Source organism: Poecile atricapillus, chromosome 13 (genome assembly GCF_030490865.1).
Source record: "Poecile atricapillus isolate bPoeAtr1 chromosome 13, bPoeAtr1.hap1, whole genome shotgun sequence".
Lineage (NCBI taxonomy): Eukaryota > Metazoa > Chordata > Aves > Passeriformes > Paridae > Poecile > Poecile atricapillus.
This window is the reverse complement of record NC_081261.1, coordinates 14,802,537-14,818,595: the sequence shown is the minus strand read 5'-3', so window position 1 is coordinate 14,818,595 and position 16,059 is coordinate 14,802,537. Positions and strand designations below refer to the sequence as shown.

The 16,059-nt window shown below is 37.7% G+C and overlaps 1 protein-coding gene across 1 annotated transcript in view; it reads right to left on the bottom strand.

The window, feature by feature from the left end:
• Positions 1–16,059, bottom strand: part of DOCK2 (dedicator of cytokinesis 2) — a 156,287-nt gene that overhangs the window by 91,934 nt on the left and 48,294 nt on the right. The window contains exons 26-27 of the mRNA XM_058849002.1: positions 9,847–9,995; positions 3,612–3,704 (exon numbers count right to left, since the gene is read on the bottom strand). Coding sequence (XP_058704985.1) covers positions 3,612–3,704; positions 9,847–9,995 — 242 coding nt within the window. The remainder of the gene's footprint in view (positions 1–3,611; positions 3,705–9,846; positions 9,996–16,059) is intronic.

Genomic DNA, 16,059 nt, shown 5'->3' with positions numbered 1-16,059 from the left:
ATAAAATTGAAAAATAACCAACAACTCCCCACAAGTTGTCATAAAACCCTACCAAAAAACCCAAATCACAGCTACCTGCCAGCACTTGATTATGAAATACTGTGGACTTCTGATAAATACATATTTAAATGATATATGCTATATATAAAACATTGCACAGAATGCAGTATATTCCAAAATTACTGTATTTGAAACTGTTGTTTTATGGAGTCAAACTGACTTTCTTTAAAAACTAAAAATGTATGAATAAAATACTGACTTGTCTCCTGTTACAGCAGTTCATGTAGGGCTTCTGATGGTTCTGTGCACTATAATAATCCTGCCAGCATAGATACACAACATCTTCCTAATGGCACTCGATCTCTAATGTATGTTTTGTATATTTCTAGGCCCTTTAAATGTGATGTTATCTTTTGCAATAAAACGAGATATTTTTATTAGGTTTCAGGAGTGAATTAATAATAAACAATGTTTAGATCACGAAGTAAGGGAACAGCTGTTCTTTGGGAAAAGAAAAAATAAATGGAAAGCTAACAGGAATGTCATGGAATCATTCTTGCAGCATTTCCAGGTAGAGCAAGGATGTCAATTTGAATACCAAACAAAAGAGCTGTAGCTTTTAGCTAGACCATGAGTGTATGTGAACACATCAAATTCTCCAACCACTGCAGCTCTGCAAATAGTTTCTGTGGTTGTCGTCTGCTCTAGAGTGGCTTTGCTTAGTAGAGATCACAGATTTCTTTTTGGCAAAGTTTTATTTGTACAATATTTGATATAAATACTGCCTAAAAACATTTCTGTGTAGCATAGCTACACACTTACTTCATCATGTTAAACTGATACTGTGATCAAAATCAAGTTTGGAAGTACTAAAGGAAACCTTTTAGGTGCATATGGTGGATTTATGATATTTCTATTTACCTAATCAAGCCAAGACTGAAAACAAGTATTTTTGTGTTCTACTTGGTTTGTAAATTTGACTTCTATAGTTTCTGTAGGATGACTTCACTACATGACAATAACCTTTAACTAAAGGTCTAAATCTCATGAGGTATTCAAGGTAAGGCTTGAGTAGCCAGTTTCAGACAATAAACTTGAGCCTCTTCATGAAAGCGTAGAAGCCCTTCTACAACTACAAACAGTGAAGATTTTGTGAGCTTTTAAGAACAAAAACTACCAAGCAGCTGTTAAAGCCTTCAGCTGCTGAAACACCACAGTGAAGGCAAGAATGGCATTTAACTAAGTCTTCCCTGCAGTAGCAGCAGAGAGCCAAATTACCTTTCCACCACCTCCTTCTCCTGGGGAGATTATTTCTTTCTGAGCCTGACTCTTCTCAGTAATTACATGAACACAGCTCCCAGCAGGCACTTACCAGCTAAGCCCAAGGCAGAACCCTCCCTTTCCCTTTTTCCCTTCAACTGGCATCACAGCACGAAAGGATCCAGGCAACTGTAAAGCCAGATCTCTGCCAACAAGCTAGAAGATTGTGAAAAGAACACCTGAATATGAAAATTAACCTGCTCAACCCTGTCAGAAAGCATAAAAAAACCTCTCAGGTAAATCAAATCCAGTTATCTGTCAGGTGCAAGGCATCTCAACTTGCAAGCAATTACAGGTTTTGTAAATTGTAACCATTGTTCTTATCAGCATAAATCAGTATTAGCATTACTTTCTATAGCATTTGCAAGTTATAGTAAATTACACTGCAGAAGTTAATAAAAATACTTGCAACACTTACAAACACAGACTTAAAAATCTAAAAAAAATTAAGTAACAGACTTAAAAATCTGAAGAGTAACCTTCTGTCCTCCTGGAAGTGATAGATTTGAAATATCACTTATATCTGTATAACTTCAGCTACACAGACTAGCTGCAGAAATTCCACATGTCCCACCTGTACTTGCAGAATTCACCACATTTTCAGCAATTTGAGCTCATCTAAGCATTGTCCTGGGCATAATTCTTGACTGTCAGCTTCATTTTGAAAAGATCAAGCATTTAGGCTTTCACAGCAAGTTTGACCCTCTCAAAAGGGTTAAAACAAACCTGAAAATTAACTTGGTGAACTAAAGTAGAACACAGAGCATGGAAAAAGCTTCTTTTGCCAGTTCTTTCTGAATAAAAAATACTTTTGTTCATTAAAAACAATTTATTTGCTTGTAAAAGGCTACTCTGTTAAGAAGTATTGCTTCAGCTGTAGAAAACATAGCAATTTATTGGAATTCTGCTTTGGAAAACCTCTAAAATGCCCAATAAACAAATATGTAGAGGTTCTCATGAACATAATTAGAAGCAAGTGAAGTGCATTTCAAAATTCACAGTGAATTTGCTCTTTTCAAGTTAAAACAGCTGAAGAAATTACAGTAGATGGGAGGGGGAAGAAAAAAAGAAACAGATTTTCTAAGCCATTTCAATTTACTGTAACAAGCTTGTTTCCTACTGGTTTCCTAATGGATCTTTTATGCAGGATTAAAACAGCTTCCTTTTGCCTTTTCATGTGCTGTTTATGGTATCCAGAAATAGTTCTTAACAGACTGCTTAGGTCATGCACAACACTCCTATCACACTTTCTCTGTACAGAAAACACTTTCCAGCACTCCAGAGAGCTGAAAGGGTCACTGCTCTTCATTCCAAACCATTCCCTGTTGTGACCATGGATGTGCCCGAGGGTTCCACAAGAGCAGCAACAGCCTGGAGCTCAGAACAGCAGCTACAGAGATGCCTCAAACTTGCAGATGTACCACCAGGGAGTTCAAAGCAACCACTGGCAAATATTTCCTCTGAGGAACTCAATTAGTCTCCTCAATTATTAGGAGCCTAATCATTAGGAGGCACACATGCTCTGGCTGGCAATGATCTAAAACTGTTATTTTCCAATAGACATAAATAGGGAAACACAGGATGTTTTTAAAGGCACACAATGTACCTTTGTGTACCAAAGGTGTGGTACACAAAGGTGGCCAAAACCATCAAGTAAATGATGCTATGATTTTGTAGAATAAAATGAATCTCCAAAGACAAACCATTAAAAAGCATCTTCCCATAAGTGAACAGTCTGAAGGGCAAGCTCTGAATTCCCAGTGAATTCCTTGCATTCCCACATAGTCTAAATCCAGAGAAGAGCTCAGGTGATGTGTACTTAAATCTGAATCGATTGCAAAATCTCAATATAATTCAAACAGAACCTTAAATCATGCAACCTCCACAAAATAAAATCTCAGGTGAGTGTTTAGTGCCAGCATATGCCCAGATAATTTTTTTTAGTTTTACTCATATGATTTCACTATAGATTAGTAGAAATACTCTTTTCAGTGTCTTAAACCATGTATTTTATGCAGGTTTGTAAAACTTTCTTCTTTTTTTTTTTGCAAATATCAATTAACTTTCTATTTATCATTTGCTCTCTTAAAGAATGTTCAAATCTTATGACTATACTTCAAAATACTGTGACTAGAGTGTCACAGCTGAATGAAAAAAAACCAAAGCTTGAGACGTTTTAAATTAAAAGCAAATAATTCACAAGGATGCCACAAATGCTATATATGTATTTTTTCCAGGATAACTATAAAATGTGTTTCAAAGCATTGAAAATGCATTAAAATATTACTCACAATTAATGGATCTCGTCCCATTGTAATAACAGTCCTGTTCACCGTGCGTAGTAACTGCACCATTATTTCTTGAATATGGTGAAAAGTTGAAGCCTGCAAATGAAAAAAAAACAGAGTTTTGATATTAAAATAATATCTCTTTGAAAAGTAAGAAGAAACCAATTATTTCCATTTTGACAGTTCAAGTTGTACAATATAACAGCCCTATTGAAAGAGCAACACTAATTCTTCTTGCTCACACTGCTCCTTAGTTCCAGCAATTTCAGTGGCATACTCGTGTCCAATTTCAATCCAATTTCAGCCCAATCTACTCCACAACTGGTTTTTGTTTCAAACAGTCACTTCCCATCTCTCACTCAAAGGACTCCTGCTCTCCCCCTAACTGTGCAGTCTGTAGCTTAACTCTGGCACAGTTAACTTGAGGCAAATTCTCTCCCAGCTCCCCACATCTGTCAGTGCTCTCAGGGCAGGCTGGGGCACAGGAATATTCTTAGCTGGCAGTCACAAATACAGAGTTATTAAAGGAGAAAGTTCTCCTCTGTACCCAAGCTGCTCTGGGAAGGCACAAACTGGATGTGGTTGGCCCAAGTACTGCTCTTGTTGCCTGAAGGACAGTATTTGGTTATTTATTTTAAAACCCTGAGCAAATGGGCATGACCTCCTGTTCACCACCTTCACTGACCTTACTCTGATCACTCGACAACTTGGGAAAGCAGCATGCAACAAGAAAGAAAAAGTCTAAACAAATTTCCAGTAGAAAAGGATATTTAGCTTACACCAAGACCTTTACTTAATGTCAGGTATAGCATGGAAAGAACATAATCACAGAAGCCATGTCGAGTTCTTAATGTTTTAGGTAGCTGAGAAACTGCCCCAGGTTCTGTTTTGCCTCTGAGTCAGCCAATGTCTTATTTTTCTTCTATTCTGATTGCCAGATACCACCACACACCTCAAAAAAGGGACCTTCCTCACATCTGGCAATTTATTTACTGTTACCATTTAGTTCTCCTGTGTCCCTTGACAACGACACACAGCTGAAGGGATCTCCTCACCTGTCACAGCATTTCAGAAGTTGTTATATTCTATAAATGAAAAACATAGTCACAGAATAATTTGTGTTTGGTGTTTCCTTCTTTAAAATTTCACTTTCTCTGGTTCAGTCCTATGTTTATAACATGACTACACTTGAGAGTGGCTGCACAGAAGACACATTTGTTGTTTTTATAACATTGTTTATCACTATAATTTAAAAAAATATTATCAACAGCCAAAACTGATAAACTATCTAGTACCACTTAGCACAGGGATATAATTTGTTCATTAGTTTCCCTTTTTTTTTAATTCAAAGATGAGGGCTCATATAATGTAAGTTCACTTCCAGATTTCAGTATGTGCTATACCATAATTAGTAACAGTTCAGAGCATTGCATAATGAGTTTTAACATTTAGCCCTGACTCCATCATTAAAGATGAGCTCTATTCTTAATTCACAAGTAGCACATAACAAACCTCTCCTGGAAAGACTATTACATATGCTCAAGCACACAAAGGTTATTTTCTACCAGACCTTTGAATTTTCAGAGAAACATTAGCAAATGAAATAAAATGGTTTCTCTATGAAACTGAGACTCCATTTCTTCTTGATAATCTAAGAAACGATTAAGCATTCAATAACGACATTGCTAAATTAACAAAAATTTTTTTCACACATTGTCAATACACAAGATTTCAGGTTTTATTTTACAGCTTCTAGCTTCAGAAGATAGTCTAACAACCAACTGCAACATGTGCTTTTACAGATCATTTTTCTCTTCACAAGGATGACATGGGAAAATCCACCATCATTTGGCTTCAGTCCATTGATTAAGCACAAGATTTTAAATTAACTACTTGTATCATGTACAAATGTTCTCTTGGAAAAAAATTAATTGTATTATTCCATTTAATTAAATATGGTGATCAAAAATGTTTGTCTTCCCTGTTGGAAAGATTTGCCAAGGCATGGAACAAGCAGGGTTCATGCTCTGCAGGCAGGTCAGCAGGGGAGTGTTCTCACAGAACTCAAACACCTTTGGGTTCCTTGTCAGGCTGGATGGCACAGATGGGTACACAAATTAGCTAATAGAAAATCCAAGCCAGACAAAATTTCACTCTCTTTCAAAAATACCTGTGCAGTGTAAAAGCAGAGGCTGTTTGAGTTAGCTTTCATTTTCTATTGAAATTGCTACAGAATTGGGACAGAAAAAGCGATTCTGTTGTTTCAGAGTCAACCCTGCAGTTCAGATTCTGATGGAGTGTTCATTTATTTGGACAGTGGCAAACAGGGACTCACTGAATGGCTGCTTGGGAATTACAACATTACCCAGCCTGTACTTGAGATACCCACTTGGAAACACTTCTGTCAATTCATTTCAGCTGTCCCTGCTCTGTCTCCTCCCCAGCTCTCACCCTGCTCTCCCCTCCTCCCTGGCATGGGCTCAGTGAGAAACACAGGAGGCCTTGGCACCGTGCAAACACAATTCAGCAATAGCTAAAATTTCATTGCTGCATTATCAACACTGCTCTGGTCACAAATCCAAACCATGGCACTGTGTGGGCAGCCACAGAGGAAATGAGTTCTGCACCAACCAGATCCTGTGTGCTCACTCTGGTGCACCCAGCTCTGTAACCTGTATCCCTTCTTTGACACACATACAAATAAACGCACATATTAAAGGATAACAATTTCTTTTTTAAACCATAACTCATAATCCTGCATTGTTCTGGCTGAAAAGTCTCTGCAGAATACCTTAAGGTAATTGGCCTTGAAAGAACATGCAGAATTCCTGACTACATCCCTTTGAAATTCTCTTTTGCTGAAGTGTTGAGATCCGCCATAAGTTAGGGAAATGCTTAAAAAATTTCTTTACAATTCTAAAATGCCTCCAGGCTTGTTTGCTAGTGTTTGCTAAACAGCTTAAAACTCAACTGCTGCCAATTATTGACAATGCACAGAAGAAGAAAAGATTCTTCATCTCTCTGGCACTTACAGTCTTAACCAAGATTTCTCTGTAGATTCCAAGAGAAAGCATTTACCATTATATTTAATTTTTTTAAGCACTATAAATAAAAAATTGTTCTGATTCAGTAAATCTTAAAAACATAGCATATATGTCAGCTTAGAGGCAAAGCCACCTCATGAAGAACTGCCAGACTGCATGAAACAAAGGGTTGTAAAGAGGAAAAAGGGAAGTGGTTTTAATTAAAACATAAACAAAAAATCGCTGATTTAATCATGACCTTCATCAATGACTTGCAGTTCTGAGATTTAACTGTATTTCACAGGTGCTTGAAGCACAATCTGAAGCTACAAAGCTAATTTCAAACATGATTAAGTCAAAACAATGCCATTTATGTCCAAAAATTGTTTGCTGGAGAGGAATCTTAAAATCAAACCTTAGCATCTGACTGAGACACCCAACAGTGACTGTCTTGTCATAAAAATAAACTCACAAACACTACACAAAGCAGAGATTTTCAACAACACACTGGCTACCTGCAGAACCCAGCAGTGAGGCAGCAGCTGAAGAAAACAGCATTTGAACACAAGGATCTGATGATTCCCATGTTCCCACTCCCTAAACAATGTGAGGCAGAACAGCAGAGCAGAACAGGTAATATGAAAATATCCTTGCCTTTGACAAAGAAAATGCATTCTTCAAAAATTCTTTAACAACTTCAAAGATCACTTCACAGTATAAATTTTCACCACATGAAACAGAACAACTACTGCTGTTTTTTCTTCCCTGTCCTTTGTGTGTGTTCTATTTCTGGTGACTTTCACAAAATAAACACAATGCAAAAATATCAAAGTTAAGTTTCCAAAAAGTTTTGAATACTAGTCTGAAACCAGGTTTCTCTACTGAGATGGAAAAAACCAGAAGAAATAGGGAAAAGACATTGGTGTTGTTAATTTTGTAACGTGATTCTGCTGCTAAAGGCTGAAACTTTCTCCTCCAGCAGGTCAAACTCTCCATTTTCTTAGAAAGAGGTTAAGAAATGCAGGGAATTAATTGTTGAATAGAAAACTGTATTCATTTTAGGGTTCAAGTGTAATCCCAGCTGAAATAATTTGGTTAATTACCAAACCAACTGTCTGTATCTGGATCACTCTGAATAAAGGCATCCTGAAGGACACTGCCTGAACAATAACTCAGCCATATGTGAACCCTTCCGTTTGCCTCCAGGTAACAAAGGATTTACTGCTGCAAGCAAATACAGCCTTGAAACAACATTTCTCACTTAGGCTGGAAAATAAACATGTGTGTTACACTCCAGAGAAATCTGTAGTGGCTCTTAAAGACAGATCACTGTGCGATCCTTGGATGCTGCTGTGTTGCCTTCCTTTGCTCCTTTTTCCTCTGTCAGATAAATCATCTCAACAGAAGATTTTTCATTACTGAAGCAGGATCAGTGTTTGATTAAAAAAATGAGATAATAATCCATGGATTCCTCTGTCAAGGAAGGAAAAAGCTACGAGTGATGGCCACACATTTGCTGTTGTGGTTACAAAGCCCAGTGTTACAGTTTTATATATCCTAAAATCCATATTCTCTCTGACCAGCAGTTGCATTGCCAGAGGCAGGCCAGGGTGTGGACTTTCTGCAACAGCAGCAGCTGGTTCTTTTGTTGATATCCCAACTATTCTATGATATTTCTTAGGAATTTGATGCTTCTAGAGGGCTCAGCATGTTCTGATATCACTGCTGGATTTAAACTTACCCCAAGGGGCTTTTCTCCTTGTATCAGAAATGCATCACTATTCACTGCAAGCACAATCTGTAGATAACTGTGACCCAAAATCTCAGAGAATCTCCAGTTCACCTTCCTTGAAAGAAACTATTGCAGAAATGCCACTTCTGTTGAACAAATATAATTTTTTTTTTTTTTAATGCATCTGTTTGAAATTCTCAGCAATTCTTCTGCTGTTCTGCATAATGTTCTCACTCACACAAAGAGGAGCTACAAACCCATATTTTCAGTAGGCTTTAATGAGCTTTTAACATGTCAGCAACTGCTGCTATGGACAGCAACTGTTAAATTCAAAAATAAACTTCATTTATGCAGTACACATACAGAGAAAGTATTACTCATCTTGCTTTACAGTTGTGTTGTACCTTTTAAAGGATACAGTAACAAAACTGGTTACTTTGCATTAGAGCCTTATGAGATGATAACTTCAATTTTTGCCCTATCACGCTTTCACCGTTTTTCTCAAGAATTACATTTCAAACTCAGAATTTCCAATATTTCTTTTGTATCCCCTTGGATCAATCCCTCCTGAACTGCTTAAGTCTAAGCCAATGAGGCAAATAGCTCCTAATACACATGGAAAGATTGCCCTGTGCAAACTGAAAAGCCTCAGCGGTATCAAAGATTTTTATAAAATCAAGATATATGCTGTAATGATTTCATTTACCAGGAAATGATCCAAGGAGCCACAGTGAAAAACCCCTAAAATGACAACTTGTCTTAATCCAAAGTCTGCAAAGCTTGAACATGTGTATCAGAAAATTACAGTTGAGGAAAAACCAACACATATTCACAGATTAAGGAAATTACAGTTTCTTCATGTAATTAATTATGATGTTTTCTCAGAATAAATCCCTGAAATAATTGAGAAGCTTCATTGAATAACCTACTGCTCATTAAAAAGTGAGGGACTAAAAAATCAATTCAACATTCTCTAAAATGCAAAAAAAAAAAGAACCACTCAGATGAAAATTTCAGTGTTCCAAAATTTCAGAAATCTGATAAAGAAACTACAGTCTCCAAGTGAAATACAGTAAAGAGTAATCTGTTTTACCCAGACACTGCTGAAAGCAGAAACCATATTCTACAACATTTGTACAGTGACAAGCATTTGTTTCAGACACTGCAGGGGTTTTTATGAGTTTATTCTGTATAATTAAAATAATTACAGAATAACCAATGGGAAGTTGTGGTTGGAAGGGACCTTGCGAGGTCATGTAGTCCATGAAATCTCCATCATCAACTGGATCAGGTTACTCAGAAGTCACTATTCATCTTTAATACCTCAGCTGCCCTTTGGTTTATGAAAAATAGGAGAAAAGTTCAATTTGCCACTGACTTGCACTAAATATTTGAAAGAGATTAATCATCATCAATAATTTACTTCCTAATCAGCTCAGGCTTTCTACAGACTTGTGCTCTCTACATCATCATCAATACTCACAGGTTCCTGACAGCTCAGCACCTCCAGGATGCTGTTAAGTAATTCAACACAGTACTTCCTCTCCTGGAGCTGGAGCTGCTGATCTTCCTTCTGTTCCAGTAATTCCCTCAGCTCTTTTGTAATCACAGGAAGCAAAATGTCCCTGCATTCTGAAAGAAAGCAAATTATCTTAACAAGAAATAGAAATTAAATACTATGTGCAAAGAAACCCTCCCCCAAAGAGTGAAACACTTTATGCTTTAACAGCCACAGTCACAATGTGGAATTGTTGATTTTCCGATCATGCCTTGGGAATATTCCAAACTTGTGTGGTATTTTCATAAGTCAACAATATTTTCATATATCAATACCAAAAGTTCCTGATAAAAAATAATTTTCTTCAGGTAAACTCTGAAGCCTGTTCAGTTTATATCAAGTACTTGGGGACAAATTACTCACATGTTGAAATTAATTGTGTTTCAGCAATGACAGGACTTTAATGTAAGAAAATTACTGTATTTATGAACTTTTTTCTGAAAGTAAGACTCATACAGCAGAACAGAACTATGTGATAATTTTTGAAACATATCTTCTAGAAGCACATAAAAGAATGTAATAAAAAGACTCTAATGAAAGGCCTATCAAGCCTGTGATAGGGAGAGCTGTGCATACATTCATCCTTATTTAAATTTAAGGAAGTTGACATAAACATGAAGTTGCATTCCAATCTCACATGTATATTTTTTAAGAGAGAGGTGCTTATAGGAAATGTCAGGAGTACAAAAACCACAGATTTGAAATAATGAATGAGAGAAATATCTATTCAGTGATTAAAAAAATATACTTTTTTAAAAAGAATGATTTAGAGCACCTGGACACACAGTGCACTCTCTGATAAACAAGTGCAGGGTGAGACATGGTGAAACTTTATCTAATGTGATTTAAAACAAGCCAGGGGCTCAGAATCCCCCCAGAATAAGGGAGTTACTACAGGAAGACAGGAGAGTGAGAGAAAGAATGACAGAAAGCAAGCAAGAAAGTAAGAAAGAAAAACAAGAGAGACAGAAAGGAGAGGAGAGAAAGGGAGAAAGGGAGAAAGAAAGAGAGAGAGAAAGAAAAAAAGAGAGAAAAAAAGAGAGAAAAAAGAGAAAATAAAGAGAGGGAAAAAAGAGAGAAAAAAAGAGAGAAAGAGATGGCAAGTAGATTATAACTGTCTGAATTTTGCAGCTGAAGCAACACAAGCAGTCAACACAGATTATTCTTATTTGAAGTAACAGCTCCAATCTACTCAAAGCCAAGAGCTTTTAATCATGTCTGAAGAGCAGCATCATTTCTTGCCTCAGAAAGTATCCCTACTCTTGGTAACCATTTTCAGAATACTTATTCCAAGCTACAAGACAAATGTAACCCAGTAACTAAATTACAAACTCACCAGTAAGACAGCAGTTAAAGAACACATATCAACACAAGACCTGTTTGAAGAGCAGTGTAAAAATGAATTTCACACAGCCTACAGTCCCTTTATGTGCCCAATTCTGCACAGCCACGCTGCCTGCAGCTGCTGCAGGCCACAGCCACCCCTCTGCAGCAGAATCCAAAGGGCTGAGCTCACAAACACAGAGTGGAGCAGCAGGGGATGCCCACACTCCTAAAGCACCTCTGTGTGCATTTGTGTTCATGGACACACACAACATCTGCTCTCCAGAAGTCAGGACTGGCAGCTTCGTGGTCACCAGCTGTAGACAGCAAAGGTTATAAATTTCCTGAAACTGAGATGTAATTCAGTACCTAGCAAACACTTTCTTGCTTTGCTCATATGAACCGCTTCTAACTAATTGTAAATGCAACAAATGCAGTGCTATTAGCTTAAGCCAAAACTAAACCAAAGAAACATCATTAGCAACAAAAAATGTTGCATGCAATACCTGAAAAACTTGCTGACATGTGATAGGACCTTTTAAATAAAGGGTTTATATATTCAGTCAACAAATAAGTGCAAGTTATAAAAGAGATTATTAGCTCACTACTTTTGAGAAAGCTAGTAAAAAACTCAAGTTCTGTTTTCACTATTGTCTGTGGAAACTGTCCTTCAACAGTCTAAGGTTGTCCAGTGGGGAAACAGTTCCTAGTATGATCAGTTCAGAATTTATTCATCAAAGATTCTGACCACTCCAAAAATATTTAAGCTACGTTTTGGATATAGCACTTATTGCTAAGTGAGTTCCATTGAATGGTGCTTAGCAGAAGGACCAGAAGTGTAAGAGTCTTACTGAAAGAGGGCACAGATTTAACACATTTTAAAGTGGATGAGATGAAATAAAAAGAATGGGCACTAGGCAAGCAAGCACTTCTGGCTGGATGTAAGGAAAAACCTCTTCCTCACGTGGACAGACAAGCAGTAGAACTAACAGGCTGCACAGTCTCTGTCCTGGAACAACCTGGTCTGACCTCAGAGCTTTCCTCAAGCTGAGCTGGAGGTAGGACTGGATGCATTCCCAGATTCCTTCCAAGTATTCCTCAACTATTCTACAATCCTTGATTGCCAAAACTGCTAATCAGTGCTAGTGTGGCAGGAGCTTGGTGCACTGCAAATGACCAGTTTATAAAGCTCAGGAGCTGGACAGAGAAGACAAGGATAGCAAGTAAGTGCCACAACATAGCAAGAAATTTACAGGAGATCCTGAATCTCTGGAAAATGAGACTGTCAGAGAGTTAGGAACAAAGTTACATTTGTGTCTGTATACACAAAGAATGACATTTTTGGGGCTTGTCATTTTTTCATCCATGGACTCAAACATCAAGGTGTCCTATGTCAGAAGAGATGATATCAAACTCATTACTCTAAAGACAGATAGGAGAAACACATTTTAACTCCTAGCATTCACACACCATCTGTAGTCAGGCATAAAAACCATTTCACATATATTTAACCTGCATAGAAATACACATAAAGTAAAATTTCTCTTTTCTGGTCTCCACTCTTCTCCATCCCTGTGCTCCTTTCCAGATTCTCTGACTGTGTGCAGGATATGCTGAAGGAATGATTCAGCACCAGCTAAACCCCACATTTCTCCATGGCATTTTGGATCCCATACACCAAGCAAACTCTTGGCAGTAAAACTCACCTGCATCCCTCTGCCTGCCTGTCTGCAGTTACAGCAGAGTTCTACCCATGCCAACACTGCTCTCAGCCTGCTCTGTGTAAATTACACTTTGAATAAAAATTCATACTTTAACAATCTGCAACAGGCACAGTAACAGCTACAACTAATACAACATGAAGATAAACATATTTAGACAAACACATTCAACCTTTAGCTAATCTGCAATGAGATGTAGAAATCCACATTCCAAATCAACAGCATGTGAGAAATTCAGCTGGAAACTCTTTCCCCACAACTACCATTCTTAAAAATAATGCCTTGAAAACACTTCCAATTTAAAAAGCATCAGTAGGGAGTGCTATGCTAACAGGCTGCTCATAACAGCAAAGTTCAAAGTCACATCACATTAAGTGACATCTCAGCCCCTTTTCAGCTCTCACAAAGATGGAAGGTTCTTTGCACATTCCAGCTTCACATCTGCCAGGATAAACATACTTATTGCTCCCACTCCTTCAAAATAATATCCAGCTCAATTTTAAGCTATTAGATGTCCCTTTGAACTGTCTGACAGTCAGCAAATACAAAAATTCCTCAGGGGTAGCTTTCAAAGTCACTGGGAGCAACTGAATAATAAAAACCTATACCTAATGAGCTTTATTTCAAAAGCAAAGTAAGAGAATAAACCGAGCAAAGTCACTGATCAAGAGGAATCCTGTCTTCTAGATAAAGTACATTTTTAATTTATCCACATATAGAAAATAAAATCCTAGGATTCAAGGTAGGTGCTATGGATATATTAATCACCAAATTACATCTGACTTCACATGCCAGTGATACCCATTTGATCGATAATCAGGAGGCACAGATAAGATCATAATCAACAAGTTGCACCAGACAACTTAAGGAGGAGTGGAAGCAAACTATATTCAATTTAAAACTCCTCCCTAGCAGCCTTCAGAGGTCACTTAAAACTTCCTACCAGAATGCAAAATGCCTGCTGCTGTCTATAACTCATTTAAAAACCACACAGAGCCATTCCATACTCTTTGAACATGGAGAAATGAGGCTTCTTGCATAGACCAAATTTTCTTATTGTACTGAGAGAACAGCTGAGGCAGAAGGTACAGTTAGTTTCCTCCAGTTTTCAGAGCTAATAACTCTGCAAGCTTCAGTAATCCCAGCTGTACTTGGCAATATAAATTAAGACAGGATCCATATTTGATACAGAGAATCTCTTAAAAGAACTTAACATATGCAGCTGATCAATTATTTACAGGGCATTTTCAGATGTGAACAATTTTGAAGTGTCAAGCTACATGGAAATTCAAAGGTTTTTTAACTATTCTTAGCTACATTATTTCCTTTTTAAAAAAAAAAAATCAAACCTGCCATCTATACTAATATGAAAAAAATCAATAGATTTTAGTAAGAAATTCATTTTTTGTGTATGTTAATTAGTTTGGTTAATATTGATGCCCTATGTCTATATTTTTTGACTGGCTGCTAGATAAACTCAGCTTGTTGATTTTACAGGAGAATTACTTAATTTTGTAATTCATTTCTAGGACGTTATTCACAAATAGAAGAAAAGGAAAAACTAATTAGATATTAGAAGACCTCTACTAGTTAAAACCATCCCATATGAGGATGAACTTCCAAGATATTCTGAAAAATAAATACAATCAAAGCAACTGAAAAAGACTAGTATTTGTAGCAAGGAGGTTCTGATCTCAGCCTGAGGCTGCAGGTGGACTGAAGTAAACCTAAACCCATAGTTGTATCTTTGAAAACCCAGATAAAACTATTTCACTAAATGTTACATAAAATATGAAATCCTTGTGCTATCTTGGGACAGAGAAAAGTTTATTGAAGCAGTATTTAAGTTTCTGGTGTAATATTAAAGCATCCTTGCACAAGATGGGCACTGCTCAGGCCACAGCTTGAGGGCTCTGCCCAGCCTTGGCAAGGGCAAGGGAGGCTCTGGGGGAATGGAGAGAGGCCAGAGAAGGGAACAGAGCTGGGGAAGGGTCTGGAGCTCAGTCTGATGGGGAGTGGCTGAGCGAGCTCAGGGCTCAGCCAGGAGAAAAGGAGGCTCAGGGGGAACCTTCTCCATCTCCAGCTCCCTGAGAGGAGAGTGCAGAGAGGATGTTCCTCTCTCAAGTAGCACGAGATAAGCAGAAACTGTCTCAGAGGTTGTCCAGCCCTGGCACAGCCTGCCCAGGCCACTGATGGAGTCACCACCCCTGGGGAGATTTAAAAGATGTGTGGATGTGGGGACACGGTTTAGTGGCACACTTGGCAGGGTTAGGTTTACAGTTGGACTCATTCTTAAGGGTCTTTTCCAACATAAACAAATCTCTAAGTCTGTGATGAAGCAATTCACATTCTCACACCTCCTTCCATGCCCCAAGAAAGCTCAAGATAGACAAGGGAGAGACATGGAGGGGGCAGATGCCTATTTAAATACTAGCTGCTTTCTTTTCTGCTTGATAAATAATGTAAGAACACTGCCAACAACACCCATTCTTCTTAAATGTTCAAAAGCATGAAAAAGCCCAACTGTTCTGTTTTTATTCTAGCTGCCCCAAACTTTATTTGAATACATAAAACATCAACATAGAGTTTGAGCATCTTGGATTTTCTTCATCAAGGTCTGTCAAAAGATTTAGTATTATGCATATTCATCAATCCCAAATTCCAGCACACTTCTTGGAGAGGTTCCCTGGCAGCACCTTCCTGAATAAGGGCAGGTAGATTCATTGTCATCCAAGATTAAGCAGTTAAATGTTTTCTATTTTGGGTCTGGTTGGGATTTTTAACCCTTCTATTCACCTTATTCCCTTTGGAGGATTCCTAATGACTTCTGAGGTACCAGGTAAATGAAATTCAAACTCTTAAGTCATTAATGCAATCATGTCATTAGAAAAGACATTTGGGTCTCCTTCAGCAAAAATCACAGACGGGTTTCATTCCTGACTGCCTCATATGTGCAGCCAAAATGGTAATAAAGATTTAACACCACTTTTGTCTCCCTTAGGAAACACTACTCTTGATTCCCTGGCATGCCTGCAGTCACATCCATCTGTTAGGATGGCTTCATGCCCACTTAAAAACTGGCATGCCAATTTAA